The sequence below is a fragment of the Eutrigla gurnardus genome (genome assembly GCF_963514095.1).
Source record: "Eutrigla gurnardus genome assembly, chromosome: 2".
NCBI lineage: Eukaryota > Metazoa > Chordata > Actinopteri > Perciformes > Triglidae > Eutrigla > Eutrigla gurnardus.
The window spans coordinates 14505796-14524763 of NC_139916.1; the positions used below are offsets into that span (position 1 = coordinate 14505796).

Sequence of the window (18968 nt, forward strand, 5' to 3'; positions counted from 1 at the left end):
GAATATCATGTGTGTATCTCGGCTGGTTTTGCTGCTCGGGCTGCTTCTATGTGTGGGGGCTCAGCTGTCCAACGGCCAGCACTGGTCCCATGGTTGGTACCCAGGAGGCAAGAGGGAGCTGGACTCTTTTGGCACGTCAGAGGTCAGGATCGGTGTTAATGTGCCAGTGTGCATGCACTTCTCATTCACTGAAAGACATTTTTTTTTACCTCTTTACAGTCCTCTCATATTCCATATCTCACTATCTCTGTTTCTCAGATTTCAGAGGAGATCAAGTTGTGTGAGGCAGGAGAATGCAGCTACTTGAGACCCCAGAGGAGGAATATTCTGAGAAATATTGTTGTAAGTACATCAACAGTATATCCAGTACCGCATGGACACATAAATCACGATACAAAACAAGTAATTTTATCAATAGCAAATGTCATATTTAGCAGATAAAACTCCATGTCAATATCATTTCTTTTATTTGACTTTACAAGAATGTACCTCCTTACAAACACATACACACATTTGCCACCCTGATGACAAAATGTTCCAATTATCTGAACACTGAATAACAACAAGTAATTGCTGTGCAATATGTGTATTAAGTGTAGTGTCTCTGACTCTCATGTTAAACACTATCTCTCTTCACAGTTGGATGCCTTGGCCAGAGAGCTCCAGAAGAAAAAGTGACACTGCTTTTCTAGATAGTGACCCTCTTCATCAGTGTCCCCGTCTCGATGTGAAACGATCTCACGTTCATCCTCTGATCTTGTCCCATTTGTTATATTTGACAGTGAATTTGTTTTCCTGCATAGATTTTCCCTATGTGACAAATGTTGCCATAATTGTAATGTCCCAAAATAAAGTATCTATTTTGATATGAACTTGTTATTTATTGTTTATGTCCAAAGTGACTGATGGCATATAATAAATGGGTTGTAAAGATGTTGTATAAGCAGGGGGGGGGGGGGGGGAAACATGATAGAGGAATTGCATTGAGATGTTTCAGGGTCATTATGGCTCAGTTTCTTGGTTTATTGGGACAACTAGGTAGATCAGAAAAAAGGCATTTTAACAAAAGATAATTTTATTTGATTATTATTTATTTTAGTTTTAATTATAAAAGTTTTAAAAATAATATTTAATATGAATACTGTACATTAAATCAAACAAACTCTAGATACATCAGCCCAGGGATGATAGAGGCTCCCATGCGAATTTTCATTTTACGACATTATAATGTTTTTCTGAGGATTGTGCATAGATTGCGCAAACAAGCATAATCCATAAATTAACGACGTCACTGCGCACGCGCCAACCACTCCAGCTAGGGAAAAACATGGACGGCAGAAGTGTCTGTACTCCGCAGCTGGCGGAGTCAGACGCTCAAAATAACACTACTAGTACCCCTAACGCGTCTTCTGTCACAGATGCTGACAAAGTAATAAACACTAAAATAGATAGTACCCAGGTTCAAGGTGAGTTTTGTCTAAAACGTGAAAATTCAGCCGTCTGGTGTCCTAACTGCCGAGCCAACGTTAGCTCTCGTTAGCTAACTGGCTAGCCAGCTCAACAATCGAGCGAGCTAATTTAGCTCCTTAGCCAAATCCGCTAATGTCAACTAACGTTAGCTGTAACGCTAGGAGTTACGCTCATGTTTATATCGATCTGTACGTACATGACTCGTAAAAAGGTATCGCCAATGAAAACACCCTTTGAATCCTTAAACCACACTAAAGGCAAAACCGATACAAAGTAGGGAAAAAAAAGAAGGTAGCTTGTTTTCTGAGATCCGGAAGTGGTCGGCCAGTCGCTACTTGTCTTGCGAGCTAGTGACTCCAACCCAAACAGCCTCTTAATTTACATTAACCTTAGCGAGTGACATTCAATTTGACATAGCGTCCCTAGCAATATGTGGTGAGATCAGTCAGTACTTTGATCAGCCAACGCAACAGTCTGCAATGCACTAGCTAGTGGCAACATTTAGGGTCAGCCGTAGCTGCGTGTTGTGTAAAAAGACCTCGTATTGTCAGGATGGTGGTGAGATAAGGACCTCAGACCGGATACGTTGAATTGTCAGTCTAACTTTAAACATGTCCCTCACCTGGTGGCCGCATACCAGTAGAATAACACATGTTCTCAAGGGTGTGAATAGATTAAACAACAACTCCCATTATTATACAATTTCTGTTCTCTTGATAACTGCCACTGTGATTATCATTTGGTAAGTACAGTATTTGAAATGTATCAGCAAACATGAATATTTTGGGCAGCATAGAGTAGTGTGCAATAATTATTTTTTTTTAACTAATGGCACTTCTTAGTTTATTTGAGTTATATTACATAGAATAGTTAGTTAGATAGATATTTTACCAAGATATGGAGGGAAATGCTGTATTTATTGTGCATTATTGTCTCACTACATTACTGGAGAAAGTTACAATTCTGCCAACACACTATGAAGGCTGTATTATTATTTTTTTTATATTCCATGGTCTTTATTTCAATGTCTTATTTTTCATAACCTCAATATCACGCTTCATAGGGCAACAATGTTTTTTTCACTATTGACTCATACAGAAGCATTTTTTAAAATAATTTGGTCAATGATTAATTCAGTGATGATTGATCATCAGAAGTATTTCATTCACAGTTGCATTTATAGAAGTTGAGACACTAAGAAATATTATTTGCTAATTTAATTAATATAATAAGCAAATTGATTCTAAACACTGGTCATAAAAGCACAAACTTATTGGTTATGTCCTATGATTACAACCATGTCATTGTTAAATCAGGAATATTTATTACGGTGTTTATTAATGTCATTTTGCTATAATCTATAGAAATGAAACTCAAAACCTGCTTCCTCTCAGTTTTGGGAAAAGACCACACTCATTACCAAATTGTTGCCAAAACAATTGAGCTATTATGGATAATGCTCTTTTTTTTGTGTGAAAATGAGGATATGATTTACTTTATTCATGTTATTAGAGCAAACTGCTTGACAGCTTCATTCATTCAAAGACTACATGAATGCAGAAATGCAGTGAAAAAATGAATATTCATCAGACAATAAACAAGTTAATTTAGTCATGCATGAAACCATGATATTCCCACATGGTAGAAGTATATACTAAACTATACACTGACTCTGATTTCTGAAGTGTTAAGAGGTTTTGCGGTATTGCACTGTAAGAAATTAGTGTTGATATTTAAATTTAAATTGTAGTTTTTATGGAAGTTTATGATTTTACTGATTGGAGAACCTTATTGAACCAAATAATATTTTAGGTAAATTAGATAATGTTTTACATTGGATAACATTGCTTTAAATATGATTAAGGGGGGGGGGGGGGCATCTTCAATAAGTGTGGAATTCAGTAAAATTCATAAATCTCCAAGATGGGCAACTGCATTTTGTACAGGAAGTTGTTGTTGCAAAGACAAAATTATTTTGAATGTTGGACGAGACCTCTCTCGCACGTTCAGGCAATGAAAATTGTATCAATTAGCATTTCATTTTCTTCAAATTTTTCCAAAGTTAATTTGTCTAAATCGATTTATGCGGTTTACATTAAATAGACCTAAGTGATGGCACATAATATGGGGATTTAATTGACTCAATTGTGACAGTGACAGTGTATTCTGCCACGCAGGACACCAGAGTGAAGAGGAGCTGCTACAGGGCCTCCTCACTGAAGACTACTGCCGTGTGTGTGAGGCTGTGCTGCTCTATGAATCTCAGCGGCTCTCCCACTATGAGGTGTGTGCTGCTTTCCAGGCACTCGTCATGCAAAGGTGGTGCAGTTTTAATTGACCTCATAAGGTCAGAGCCTTTGTTAATATTGTCTCCCATGTCCTCCGACTGCAGGGAAAGAAGCATGCTCAGAAACTCAAGGTTTACCTGCAGGCCAAGAGAGCTGAGAAGATGAACAAAGAGTCCACGGGGCTTCAGGTTAGCTGTCATTTAGAGATTTTACACAATATAAACCATAATTCTGCAAGCGTTTAATGGCTAAATTGCAATAGCTTTAGTGCTGTAATTTTCCATATAATATGATCAGATAAGATAAGGTGCTCACAGAAGGTTGACGTTGACATCTTGTTTTCTTTTTTATTCATTGTTTTTCGTTTAATGTCAGGAAGCATATATCTGTCTCTTGACAAGTCGGTCTTGTGTCTTTTTTACAGCGGACCATGACTACTGATAAGGACCATTTCTGTGAGCTGTGTAACATGGTCTTTAGTTCCCATGTAGTGGCAAAATCACACTACGAAGGCAAAGTTCATGCAAAAAATCTTCGTAAACAAGGACTTCAGGCCCCAGGCAAGTATGGGTCCTGTGATGGAACGGTATAATGATCTGAATTTGAATAATTATTGCTTAATAATGCATATTTTTGACAGTAGGTTTCATCTGTCTTAAGAAGGTCAGACACAAATTAATTTAAATAAAGGATTTCTTGTTGCAGAGACATACACACAGACATTACCAAGCCAGACTCGGGATCCCGATGATGCTGCCCACAAGTCAGCCTCACAGGGTGGTATAGAGCATCTTATGGACCCAACAGCCACCACAACCACCCCCTGCACAGAGGTTGATCAGAAGGACCCTCACAAGTACTGTGCCATGTGTGCTGCTTCATTCAACAATCCCCAAATGGCTTTGCAGCACTACAATGGACGCAAACACCAGAGGAATCAGGCCAGACAGGAGCTACTCAAAGAGCTCGGAGATGATGTCGAAGAAGGTAACTCAGGGTCTCACAGCACTGGGGCAGTAATACATAAAGGGGCATCAGAGCCCATTTTGATATTAAAGTTGTCTTCTGTAGCCGTACTATATGTCAGTGTCCTACAATCTAACTGGGATGCCGCATAATATCAGTAGAAGCTGGTAACAGCATAATGAGCAAGGATGTTCAAGAAAAAATATATACTGCAAATTCCCATAACAAGAGGCAGTTGTCTGGTTATGTTAAATAATATAAGAATGTTTCAATCAGTTAGCAACTGTTTGCTATTATTTTGGCACAAGTTAGAAACAAACTAGAATAAGAAGAAAGCAAAGGAAGCAGTACATCTTGGTGCTGATAAGCTATGACTTTATAATTGATGCCTCCTTTCCCACCGCACCCCCTCTGTTGTCTGCAGCCGACTCCCTGATGTGTCAGATGTGTAGCGTGCGATTTAACTCTGTGGAGATGTATCAGGCTCACATGCAAGGAAACAAACACCACGTTAGGTAAGAGCAATACATTTTCAGTTATTGTGTCATCATTTATACTGCACTTAAAATGTAATCTACTAAACTGCACTTCAACTTTCTAGGCAACATTAACGCTTCCTTAAGTGAACATTTTTGCTTACTTGCACAACATCAGATTACTATTATCACCTAACCTCTGCAGCTCTTTGTAGCTTTTAGCTGCTTTTATCTTATGTTTTGGTTTTCAGGCTACACATTGATGGTAAAGAAAACACTTAACATTTATTACCCAACTGAATAGCAACTTAACTCCTGTTTACGTGTTCTTTGCCAGAGAGAAGAAGGTCGTTGATTTGTGCAAATCCCAACAAAAAGACTATAACACATTTGCAGATGAACTGGCAGATTACATTCAGGTTCAGAAGGCTCGTGGAATCACCCCCAAGGCCAGTCAAGCGCTCCCTCTGGGTGCCACACAAAAGGAGGGTGAGGATGATGAAGAGGAAGAGGCAGCATTAAACAAGGGGGAAATCATAGAACTGAATAAACATATGCCCAACCTCCCTCCTACCTCTAACCCTCCTCATCACTCCCGCTCTGGTTGTTACTACCCAGTTGTAGGATGGCAGCCTCCATATCAGGCCCCTCCCCAGCCTTCACATCACTGGGATTACTTCTGTCCTCCTCCAGTCCTCCCAGACTCAGGCTCCCCACTGTTCACTTCTCAGCCCGCAAACAGAAGGAGGCGCAGAAAGCAATTGAGTTCCTCCTCTTGTTCTACTTCATCGTCTTACTCCTCCTATAGCAGTAGCACAAGTGACAGTAATGACAGTGAATGCAGGCGCAGAGAAAAGAGGAGGATTAGAAGATCCAGGCGAGCAAGAGATGAGGACTCAGACAAGGAGGAGAAGAGGAGGAAGCGCCGGAGGAAAGAAAGAGATGATGACTCAGAGGAGACGAGACGAGACGGATCCGGAGAGTCAGAAAAAGAGAGGGGGAGCAAAAAGAGAAAAAATCACGGCAAGCGGAGGAGACGAGAAAAGAAATGCCGGGAGGAGGACTTTGATGCGGAAGGAGGGGAAAGGATGATGGACAGTTTGATGCCAGAAGACATGATGGACAATAGAAAAGAGAGTGAAGTGCATATTCAAGCTAAAATGAATATTGAGCAGGGGGAGGGTGGACAGGACGAGTCGGCCAAACCGAAATACAGGAAAGAGAAGAAGAAAACAAAAGAGAAAGTCGACACGAGGACAGAGGATGAGAAGCTGTGGGACGACTCCATTCTGGGCTGTTAAGCTAGGAAGTCCCAGTCTGTTGGACTGCTGAAATTTAAGCCAAACAGGAAGTGATCGTGAGCATGACATTGGAAAAATCTCATAAACTGTCTATATTAAAATAATCTTTCTGGCAGTTAACAACATTTTTACTACCTGCTCAGACAGCCTGAAAGTGTTGTTCTCCATAGGTGTGCTAGCTGGCTAGCCATGTTTAGCCCATGAATGAACTGTATTCTCACCACAACTATGTAGCTTTATTTTTTACTATGACACTTTGTTTTACTATGACAACATAATATGTTTGATTGATTCATTTGCACATCTGTATTAACTGCTGGCTGTATGTAACAGCTTTTATTTTTTGCCTATCATTTGAAATGCTCAAGAGGTCCACCTGACCTCTCAATACCTTAATATAAGTGCTTCTGGCAAGGCTTTGATAGGTTGTGATCCCTTTAGCAGCCTGTGGTTGGCGCTGTTGAGCTTCAATCAGAGCATCAGTAAAGCAAATAAAAGCCCATAGGTGTTAGGAGCTTAGTCATTTCATTTCTCCTGAAGCTCTGTGTGCGTTCACTCAGAGGCACGTCGGCTGAAAGAAGCCTTGAAGACATAGACATATAATGTTCTAGTGGAATGAAACAATTATTACAGGTTCTGCCTCTGTTGCACATCAAAACTATTTTGAAAAAAAGTTAAAAAAAAAAGAAACAGGAGAGTGTTGAGACATTGCTGTAGTCTAGATTGCATATGTGTTTGGAAGTGTTTGGGGTCAGACAGGTGCAGAAGTTCAAATGAGGACAGCTCTTTACAAAACAAATGTTCAGATGCAGTCTGTGATGAGTTGAACAAAGAGTTTATGGTACTAAACGGTGAGTGAAAAGAGGCAAAGTAGAGTTGTTGCAATTAAATCAAATTTCCAACCGTCCTCTTGACTCAAGCATCCACTAAAAACAGCATCGTTGTTCTAAATAGTCCCTGAAGAGCCTATAATGGACAAGCCTCTGTGTGCTCTGTTGGGCACTGCATACATATTTCTAAAAGCTGTATGTGTTACGACAGTGGGCTTGTTTGGCTTTGTTATAAACTCAACTTGCTCAAACAGGCAGTGGATGAAGCATAATAATTCCTCATTGCTTATTTGTTTAAGAACTTCTTATGGTACATATGTGGACTTTTCTTTGATTGGCATTTGTTTGGTTCATTGCTGTTTATGTGATTGCATCAAGGTCCTGAGAGCAGAAGTTGTTGGAGCAGGAGAACATAGGATCAAGTATCACGGGATTCAAGCCAAAGTAGTGTCGTAGATGGAAACCATGCATGAAACAGATTGCTCGTGTGCTGCAGAAATCCTCTGACAAAAAGCTTCTGGAGTGAGGTCACGACATAATAGATTTAAAGGCCTGTCAACGAGGACCCGACAACCTCTATGATAAGATAAATACAATAATATGGACATGAAGCGTCTTGTCTGAGAATACTGAATTTCAATTTGAACAAATTGGCTGATGAGAGCAGTAGAGAAAAGAAATGAAGGCTGCTTTTGACTTCAAGCATCGGAGCAGACCAACAAAGTCGTTGGAGCTCAGCAATGTGTAAAGAGCAGATCTGAAGCCCCCTGAGATCTCCTGTTTTCAAAGAATCCTGTGGTCTCGTTCCCTGTTTCGCTCGCGACTGCGACCCCCGTAGAGCTAAAGGGTGCCCACATCCTCTCGATGTAAGACCCCCACCAGACCTACACGCTAACCTTCCACGCATACACAAAACAATCCAGAGACGAAGCGGTTCACAGGCAACATTCATATTTCAGTGTTTATCAAGGAAATAATCAGACATTTTTAACAGTCCTCATTTTGGAATGGCTCCCCCAAAATATAACAGAAATGTCAATCAGCGGGACAAAGTCGTTTTTAATGTCGAGCAAAGAATTCCAATTTGTGTTCAATCAAGATAGGAGCTGCAAAAATCTGCAGTTTCTCTTTGGCTCTTTCTAATGCAGTTTACCTCCGCAGGTCATTGTTGCTCACAAACGGCAGCAATCGCTCCGAGACTGTAGGGATGAATCAGAGTTAATGAAAAGATGTCAGTGTATCGTATCAACCTCAGTGTTGGAAATATCCAACTTTAATACCACAACGACTAGTTGATTGATCGATTAGTCCAATGTTTGACAATGAAGATTGACAACAATTTTGATGATCATTTGTTCTTGCCAGATATTCATTAGTTACATGTTTTCCCTCTGTTTTATATCATAAATGAAATACTTCTGGGTATTAAGACTTTTAAGCCAATTGTCACCAATGTGAAGATGTCACTGTAGGCTCTTGGAAGTAGCGAAGGCCATCTCTTGACTATTTTCTGACATTTATAGACTAAATGATTAATCGATTTATAGACAGAATATTCTGTGCTGAAAATAATTGATAATTGACTCATTCCAAAGTCAGGTGTATCTAAAAGTGAACCTTTGCTGTCTTCTTTTCATGTGTCGTGTCTGCCTGAGGAAATGTATCAGTCCGTTGCCCCTGCACTTTCATACGGACAGAATGAAGACAGTTTTCTTTTTTTTCTTTTTTTTTTTTTACAGCTGAAGTCTTCAATTAGTTTGTGCAGAAAATGATTGTTTTTATGTCAGGATATTTACAAAGTAAATGTCTCCATTTGAACTTTGGCCCAAATATCAGAAGAAAGAAAAAGTTTTGGATAATTCCTTGTCAACTTTAGAAATTCAGAGGTCAGTTTCTTTAAAATCCCAGTTGAACTGAAAAACACGCTGAATATCAGAACATATCCAGTTTATTAAACTCATTAAGAACAAATTATTTCACTATTAAACTATTTCACTAGATTTAGTCCTGATCGAAACCAATTTGCCTTTTCACATGAGTTATATGAGGATATTCACAATGTATATGTGCTTTCATGCACTGAGCCCTGTATTTTACATGAAGACGTTTTGGCGTTCCCTCGCCGTGCTTTGCAGTGAGGCATGAAGCTGCATATGTAGGACTCTAGGTTATGCACCTGGCCAGAGACCACACCACTGCAAACTGCTGCTGTGAAACATACAACTTTGTTTATTGCTTGATATGTGATATCATGTCAACTCTAATGAAATACCTCGCTGTACGCATGTCGTGAATGTCGAGCTGCACCTTTTACACGAGCAGCTGAGGTGAAAACACTATTGTTAATTGTTAGGTATGTACTTCTGTCAACAGAATATGAGTTGAGTAGCTTTTTTGCCAGTTGTCTGTTATGTTTTATGCACATTTACATTTTTTTCCAGCTGTGTGTGTGTGTGTGTGTGTGTTTGTGTGTGTGTATATCTGTGTGTGTGTGTGTGTGTGTGTGTGTGTGTATATATATATATATATATATATATATATATATATATGTTTATGTATGTGTGTGTGTGTGTTTATACGTATGTGTGTGTGTTAGTCCCTGGCTGTTGTATGACCCACTCTGATAGGCCCTGTGTGTGTGTGTGTGTGTGTCTGTGTCACACTGGGGTGTTACTGTCAGCTCAGTTCCTCCCATCATCTCTGACAGATAGATAGCAGGAAATCAGCACCGTCCTTCAGCTACCACTCAAGATACACAGGCGCACACACACACACTGGCGACTGGACAAAATGACCCTGCTGCGTCTGGCATGGACACTGTTGGCAGCCTCACTGTGGGCATCAGGTAAGACCTGATACGTTTCTCTGTTGTTTCGTGATCCTCAGGCTTTCTCACCATCATAACTCAGTCAGGGGCCTGTAGCGAGGGATGTGTTGATGTCTACGCAAACAGAAGCATGTCCGACTTTCAACTTACGTTATACCTAAATTCATAAAATGCAGTCATAACTGTAGTTTGTGGAGAGGAAAAAATTGGTTTTAACAGTCCAACAGATGAAACGGAAGGTTTGAACAGACCAAGTAAAATGCCGTAGTCTTTGGTTTATTTGTTTAAACCAAAAATCAAACTGCCATGGAAGTCAACATTATTAACAATGACACTAGTTGTAGTAGTTATTGATACTGTTTTGCTGTTGCATCAATGTAATGTGTACAATCTGGATTACATTTACATTGAGGGCATTTAGCAGATGCTTTTGTCCAAAGCGACTTATAATAAGTACATTTGTCGAATTAGAGGTACAGTGATGATAAAGTAAGAGGGTAACTACTTGTTTGTGCTCCGTAGTAGACCTTTATCAATTATATATTTATTTGTTTTTATTTATTTTAGCTCTATCAAGTCATTGCAATGCTCTTTATTTTTTTGTATAGTGCAACGAACAAATATACACGGCAAAATGATCATCCAAATGACTTGAGTAACCTTTCGCACACTGAAAGCCTTTGAATTTCTGCTTATCTTTAGATATTTCATAAGACTAGTGATTGCAACAGGTGTATGCCTACACACCTGACTCGAAACACGCAAAACGGGCATTTGGCATTAGATTAAATAGCTCTTCCAATGAAAGCATCCCATTGCACAAAAGTCTTTGGCATTTAAAAGTTGTACAAGAAGTTTCTTCATAGTTGGGTGTCGTTTCCCTTCTTGCAACACTTTTGGTGATATTTGTAGTGTTTCTGAACTATATTACCAAGTATGTTTGTACTTTCTTGCGTGAAGCATGAGTGCTCTTATGTGCTTTTACTTCACAATTAGTCTTTACTTTGTTACCTAGGAGTAAATTGGAGTATGCACATGTACTGTTGCTTAAGGTTTTTTGAGGTTATAAACAATTCTTCGGGAGTTGGGGTGTTTGGCCTGGACTTTGTTGTAGAGTTTTAGAGCCGTTACTGTTACATATACTATATATGACCCTAAACTTTAAAGTACGTGTGTGTCCGTTAAAAACTTCCCTTTATTTCCACTTCTAGGTTCGAGCCAGGACCTGCAGCAAGAACCTATCCGCACACTTTATCCCAAGATCCTCAGCACAGTGGCTATTGATTGTGACTGCGCTAACTTCCCATGTGACTCTGTCTACTGGTTCCGCAGTTTTTACAACCACCCCAAAGTGGAGTTTCTAGGCAGATGCAACAACGCTAACCGCCAGACCTATGCAGATGGCGTGGACAGCACATTGTTCAAATTAAGCAGGGGGGGCAGTACGTCCTTTATGTTAACCATCATCAACGTGACAGAAAAGCACACAGGGATTTATTCTTGTGTTCTCAAGGACCGGCAAAACAAAGAATTGTGGAAGCCTGGGGTTGTTCTTCGTCCGGGAGGTTGGTTTGCTTGAATATCAAGCACTTCGTTTACAGCAGTTAATGAAATATCAAGTGGTTGAGAGAGTTTCAGCACATCTGTCTGGATTCAAGTGGCATATGGAGGGGTAAATGATTAAAGGGGCTAAATGCAGATCTAAACATCTGCATTTAAATCTGATTATGACATAAAATTGTTTTTCAAATTTATTCTACAAGGGAAGTCGGTCTTCCGTACTCATACTTTGTCTTGCTTACCTGGTCGTGGCGTTCTAATACAACCACATATATTTAGTGGACGCAACCTCCGTAGCACTCAACACCGTAGCACTCAACACAGTGACGGCTGTTGTTGCGAGAGAAATATTTGTATGATATAGTTTCAATGTTCCTTTAGATTTTGGTTGAGTAGTTCTTTTTTTACATATTTTTTTTGTGGCATTTTTTTTTTTTTACTTTTTAGCAGATGACAGTGTAAAAGCAGGCAGAGTATGACACGCAAAGGTCCCGAGGCAGGAATCAAACCCGGAATGTTGCTGTTATATGGCATGTGCCATCGGACAGTGCTAGGCACTCACACGCAGACACCAACATCCATAATATATTTGTGGAGAGAATTTGTTGATGAGATTCTGGTCAGGTTTTTTTGTTATGATGGATGAAGTTGGGAAAATAGAGAAGTCGGAAATAACCGGGTTCTCCTTTAATCTCTCTGATGAACAGATGATTTACATTTTAATTTCACTGTTTTTTAGTTATCATTTGTCTTTCTTTGGTCTTCACCTGACAGTGACCGCTCCAACATTACCGCCAAAGATAAAACCCAAACCACCAGTCAAGTCAGTTTGTCGCTGCTCTAAGAATCCTTTACAGGGTAAGTTACAAAGGATGTTCCATCAAAGCAAAATATATGTGGTGGTGCGTAATTTGTATGATGCTCTTCTGCTTACAGATTTGACTTTATATGTATCTTATGTTGTATAAGCAGTCTGTGGATACATGTTTATTGTAACATTATAAATCTTGTGCACTGTACCAGATTGCAATGCAATGGTGTAAATACAGCAGGAGAGGTCGTTTTGTACAGACAATGTAATAACAGGTTCTACTGAAAGAAGTGGTCACCATCTAATGCTTGGTTATATCTCTTGGCTACAATGCAGTACGTTTGAATACATTTAAATAAAAACATATACCATTTATGTTTCCTTAAGTTGGCTGCGGCTCCCTGGTTCTGTGGCCGTTGGTTGGACTTATTGCGGCCCTGGCTCTAGCTCTCATGTGCACACTGTACTACTTCAGCCGTGAGTAGTCCTCCAGCCGTTCGTCACATTATGCTCATGAATGGATTTCAAACTATTTTGTAAATATTTCTTTTGTTTATACATGTTCTTGCTTATAGGGTTACCCAAAAAATGTCGGCACAACTTTGGGAAGTGAGTAAATTACGTCAAATGGTAAAAAATATCTGTTGTTTTTCCTGCATAATCAATCATTTCTTTCCATTCCGTCTGATTTTGTTTTGTTTTTCACCATCAAGGAGGAGATAGATGACACAAAGCAATGCATCTACAGCTTATATCTGTAAGTATGTTCCTTATTTGTGTAATTTTATATATTTGTTTATAAAGTATTTATTACGTGTGATAATCATCCACATGCAAAAACCGTTTTCAGGTTACATAATACTGCTCCAATATGTGTTAAAATCAGAGGTTTTTGTGATTAAACAATATTTCGTACTAACATTTGCCGCTGTGTCTGCAGTGGCTGAAATGCTTCACTTGAGCCGACATCCAGCGGAGCATGAAGGAGTTGGAGATCCCTGAAGATCACCTCTGCCAACAACATTTCATTACCAGCAAAATGTGTGTCAGTCAGAAAAGAGTTATGGTTTCAAGAACAGCAACCATGTATAACATATTGTAATATAGTGAATATTTTTGTTATATGACAACTCCAGAGCTCCACCGCGTTCAATTCTAAACTGTGTGCTGTAACTTTTCATCTATGATATTTTGATTTGTCAATATGCAGATGATATCATCGTTTATCCGGGTGCTTTTTTAATTCAGCAGGTTTGTGATCTGAAGCATTGTTTTTTGGGGGGAGGGGGTTATTAATAAATCAGAGCAAGATAGTGCAGTACTTTTTCATCAAAGCCCAAAGTGAGTCGAGTAACGTATAAACAGCACACATTTGCTAATTTGCTTTTTACTCTCTTCTCTTTTTGTTTTTGTATTATCATTCATTTTGTTTAAAACAGCACTGTCAACTAGATTTTTCTATCAGCATAATTCTGGTAAATGAATAAATTGTATATGTCCAATCATATAAGATGCTCAGTCTCAGGTCATTAAAAATAATTTGTAGCTATACTGCAGTAGGCGTGTACATACAGATATGTGCCAAAAGGCTTTCCCATGGATAAATGATGCTTTGACACCTTTCTCCAGGGCACTTTTGCAAGAGCAGGAATGATACAGGTATAACCTCAAGGCCAAACACTGTGTCTGTCGCCGGTGAGAGTTATACCTTGTGTACAGAACTAAGAAAGCCTATATTTCAAAATGTTTGTGGTGTTGTATCATACCTGTGAGCATGAATGATGTGCACATAGTAAGGAGAAGCAGAGAAAGAGGTTTGGAAGTGGGCGGTGAACATCCATTGTCAATATTGTGTTTGGCGGAAGCTGAGTAGGTGACTGACAGGGTTTGGTTTCTTCCATTACCTTTGATGTGTAAACTTGCATCACATTCAGTTTCTGTTGCACTGCCTCCAGTATGTACCATATACGCTTTATTGTGATAATCTTAAATTAAAAGCTACAAAGTTGTTTTATAGCCAAGTGTGTATCTTGTGTTGTCTCTCTCAAACACACACATTCAAACACACATCTACACCTGTGCGACTGCGGAGTGGAGAAGCGACTGAGTTGGTGGTTGTTCGGGTCTCGGGGAGTGTGCGCGACCCTTTCCTGTGTGCTGGAGAGAGAGGAGAGACGGAGCCGTGTTCACTTAGATGCTATCGCTTCGCTCGTCTTTGAGCTCTTCATCTCGTCCCTGTAACAAAAAGACCACAAAAATACCACAGAGCAAACCGCAAGCAATGACAGAGACATGGAGAGTGAGACAGAGAGAAAGACAGAAAGAGCGTTACAGTTTTCAAATGAGTACAGTAAGAAAAAAACGATGAAATCTAAAAGACACTTCTTGTTGCAATGTGTTTTATTGATAGTACAATGTGATCAAATGACATTATCAAATGCATTCAAATAGTGTACATGATTATTAACTGTGTGTGTTCTTGTTTATTAATTTATAAATCATTAAATTAATAGTGTATAAGGATATTAAAGGGGCATCTTGATGAATTCCTGTAAATCCATAGAAAACAGTTTAAGTTAAATTAACAAAATTAAACAAATTGTTTTAATTTAAAATGGCTGCCTGTATGTTGTATTACATACAACTAAAGCAAACTAGATCATCTTTACATTGAGTTGGCAGCTACACTCATTGGGTGTACAAAATTATTGAAACACTTCTAAGTAGGACACAATTTTAGTTCCGCAGCACTACAAAAGAGAGTCTCCAAAAAGACGCTAAAGTTCAATCATCACCTCTCTAATTATTATCGTTCTGCGTCTTCATTTGAGGAAATAATTCAGTTCCTGGAAACGTGACAGAATGCAGATGTTTATGCTGTTTTTTGTTGAGGATTACAGGCGTGTAAATTTAAAACACAAGACACAGACGGCAACTATACACATTACATTTTGTAAACCATGTGTGTGTGTTGTATTCTGCATCTTCTTCTGATAAATACAAACCAGTCACTGACGTGTCATTTGTCATTGTTACTTCCTACAGAGTGTTAAGTAGCATTGTAGTCAAATTCATTGCTAGAATTTTAGAGCTTTGACAAACACATTATTTTTAACTTAATCAGTATTTACCAAATTTTCCATTTGGGATCAATGAATGCTCGTCTTGTCTCTAAAAGTTTAAAATGTAATAAATACACCCTTCACTAAAACAATTGTACTTGAAGGCGAAATAGTTCCTCTAAAGGAATCTTGTAACTTTAACTTCTGCACACAGTCTGTTCATCTCAGAGAACAAGAAGCATAAAATGGAGCAGACATGTTTAACCAAAGAATAATCCCATGTATACACACTGTAATATTTTTGCTATTTTAATTTCTATTATATAAAAAACACTTACAAAATAAATTCACATGTAGGTTCACTAGTTTACGTGTGAACTTTGGGATTTAACATTGAAAGATTTATCTGTTTTTCCTGCAGACAATATTGTATATGTTCACGATTGAATATGATATATATTGAATACATTCATACACACACAATGCTGTTTATCAATTATCAGTTCTATAATATGAAATATTTTACGTTTAAATCCATAACATTAAAATGTTATGACAAGAATGTACACTAGCATCTTAAAAACGTCTGAATTCAAATGTCAAAAACAATGTTGAACCTACAAATCCCACGACACTGCGATTTGTGTTGAATCCTACAACATTTTGTGTAATATGTCAGCTCATGCTTTACAGATTGTAAAACATATCGTCATATATTTTCAAAGGTTGAGTTTGTGACCGGTTATCTAATTGAACACACAAAGTAACAAACAAAAAGAGTCTCCTGGTTGAGTAAACTGTAGACAATATATTCACATATGATGACAAAGTGAATAAATTAAACATAACACATTAAAACATACAATTCCCCCAAAGCTGTTCACGTGATTTCAGCTTTCTGGGCCAAAGGCAAACTAAAGCCTACGTATACAATCTTAACAGGAAGAAACTATGAGCAAACATCGTTTACAGGCATTCAATTCCTCCATTTCTGAGATCTCCATTTCTACTTACTCCTCCTTTGTTCTTGGTTTCCTTTTCACAACTTCATATCCCATAATGTCAGGGCAGGTGAGCCAAAAGGATGAAGAACTGGTGAACGAGCGAACTGGTTCTGATGTTGATTGACGGGTTTTGAGGGTGCTAAATGTCAAGCAATGATACAGGATACTCTCTTCCTCACTGGCTTCCCCTGGTCACCCACTTAGTGTACACACACACACACACACACACACACACACACACACGCACGCACACACACACACACACACACACACACACACACACACACACACACACACACACACACACACACACAGATGTAGGTTTCAGGTTGGAGACCCCCTATGTGACTAAGATAGGGAAGCCCATGCAGGTGTGCATGTCTGTGACTCACACCTGAAACTGAGATATGGAAAGGTGAAGTGGGCTAACTGAGAGCGTTTTGACTGGGCCATCCCTCTCAAAGCATCAACAGAATCCCCTTCTTTCGGAAAACAACCCAAAACACCATCCATCACGGTTTCATTTGAAATTTATTTATTTATTTTTAAAACAGAAACAACGTGAAATCTGCATGTTGAGGAAATTGTGTGAGGGGGTAAAGACCATGCCCTACAGACACAATGAATGTGACACAATATTGTCTCTCCCTCGCTGTTTGTTTCTCTCTCTCTCTTTCTTTCCTCCCACCCATGGAACAGAGAAATCGCCCACAACAGAGCCAGCCCTTGTTGACAATAACTAAATCGGTGCATTTACTTTCCGTCACTGAAAAGGAAATAAGACGAGCCCTGGGCCAGAGGCGCTGTAGCACTTTCGGTTCATATGAAGGGAGTCTCGTACAACTGTTAGACGAGCTTTCACATGAAGCGGCGGGTGACAGAAGCGGTGTCCTTTGTTGTTAATGGGGGGGGGGGGGGGGGGGGGGGGAGAGAACTCAGCCCTAAGATTTGACTTACCAGTTCAATATGGCTTTACACATGTCACAAGCCATCATATTTAAAACAGCCCCAGTCGTCTGGAAAAGAAAGTTGACCAGATATAAGCTCTCCCAGCTTGTTAAGGGATACTCAGCATTTAAGTGTTCCATGGCTTTCTCCTTAAAACAAGTTGTAGTCTCTAAGTCCAAAACATTATTTTTTTTTAATTAAATTAAATCTATTTGAGAGCCATTTATTGCACTTCTCTTAACAGCAAGTATTCTCTATTAGCCCCCCAAGCTGTGACATCACTTACTGGGGCGTGGCCAGTAATGCAACACACTTTAAAGTTTCAGCCCAAGCAGAGCAGCAAATCCTGTTTTTGCTGCCATCTAGCATTTCAAATAGTCTTTGCTTGCTGCAGTGCTGTAACACTGCGTTATCATTTGGGGTGGTTAACCATGCAAAACTTTGTCTAATTCAGCATGGCACTGTCATAATTTGTCATAAGAAAATATCAATTTGACAGGTTTATTAATTTCAATGATGTCTATTGAATTGATATAATTAGCACAACCAGACTCTTTATAGGTTCTTAAAATATGTTTTGTCAGCACAAAACTTTGAGCACTGTAAATGACAAAATGTCCCACATGAATAAAGGTTAATAGAATGTTTTATCAACTTATGCTGAAAAAGAAAATTCATATATTTTTAAGATATTAAGATATTTGTTGTATTTGTTCTTATTAATATTAATAAGGATCCCTTACCATAGGATTGGGCGTAAACAAAGGACAAAAAGAGTGAGGTTAGAAAACCAACCAACCAACAATGCCGTAACATTTCTCTTGTTACAGAGAATTATCTAATTAGGAGGTGGAAATATAACGGCATATACATTTAGTCAGTGATTTAAAGATTTGTGGATATGTTCTAATAGATTCTATCCCGGCTAATTAACCCCTGTTTGGTCTGTAACGCAATTCATATTGTTTATAAAGAATACATTTCTAGTGAATGAGTTTCTGGCCCTGAATGTTGAGGTAACTAAAAAATGTTTTTCTGTAGTAGAAAGCTCCAGACCGCCATCAGCTGCTGCTGATTCACTTCCAATGCTCTCACCATCACAGCTGCAGTATAGGGAGATCATTTTGGCAGGTGATCTAAATTGGGATTGGCAAAAAGCTGTATGTTCTTAGATGCTAACTTAATCTTACCCAAATTATTGGGTGCCTGATATTTATTTTTTAACACACAGTGCTCTGAAATTGTTGTATTTTCAAAACACATTAGCAATCACACTAAAATTCCCAAGTCCCTTATTTGTTATAAAACAAGATATGAAGCATTTTTCAGGTTTTTTTACATGATTTATTTTAAATATGAGCATCATGTGCTGTAAATTCAAACTGCACCAAAACTAATGCAACTGATGCTGAACAAGTGACAGAC

The 18968-nt window shown here is 38.8% G+C and overlaps 3 protein-coding genes across 4 annotated transcripts; all 3 read left to right on the forward strand.

The window, feature by feature from the left end:
• Positions 1-678, forward strand: gnrh2 (gonadotropin-releasing hormone 2; the record flags this gene model as incomplete). Its single annotated transcript, XM_084021667.1, has 3 exons — positions 1-142; positions 259-342; positions 640-678. The coding sequence occupies exons 1-3, from the start codon at positions 8-10 to the stop codon at positions 676-678; spliced, it is 258 nt and encodes an 85-aa protein (XP_083877793.1). The 5' UTR covers positions 1-7.
• A 632-nt stretch (positions 679-1310) lies between these two features.
• zmat1 (zinc finger matrin-type 1) lies at positions 1311-6793 on the forward strand. Its single transcript, XM_084022769.1, has 7 exons — positions 1311-1466; positions 3648-3754; positions 3863-3946; positions 4183-4318; positions 4464-4745; positions 5149-5239; positions 5538-6793. Exons 1-7 carry the CDS (start codon positions 1328-1330, stop codon positions 6499-6501), a joined length of 1803 nt encoding a protein of 600 aa, XP_083878895.1. The 5' UTR covers positions 1311-1327; the 3' UTR covers positions 6502-6793.
• Positions 6794-10041: 3248 nt separating this feature from the next.
• cd8b (cd8 beta) lies at positions 10042-14545 on the forward strand. Of its 2 annotated transcripts, none has more exons than XM_084024540.1 (7): positions 10042-10176; positions 11370-11723; positions 12493-12576; positions 12917-13006; positions 13105-13138; positions 13243-13290; positions 13470-14545. In XM_084024540.1, exons 1-6 carry the CDS (start codon positions 10122-10124, stop codon positions 13250-13252), a joined length of 627 nt encoding a protein of 208 aa, XP_083880666.1. In that variant the 5' UTR covers positions 10042-10121; the 3' UTR covers positions 13253-13290; positions 13470-14545. The 2 variants fall into 2 exon arrangements, with proteins under 2 accessions (XP_083880666.1, XP_083880665.1); XM_084024539.1 differs by having other exon boundaries at positions 13243-13286.
• Positions 14546-18968: the final 4423 nt, after the last annotated feature.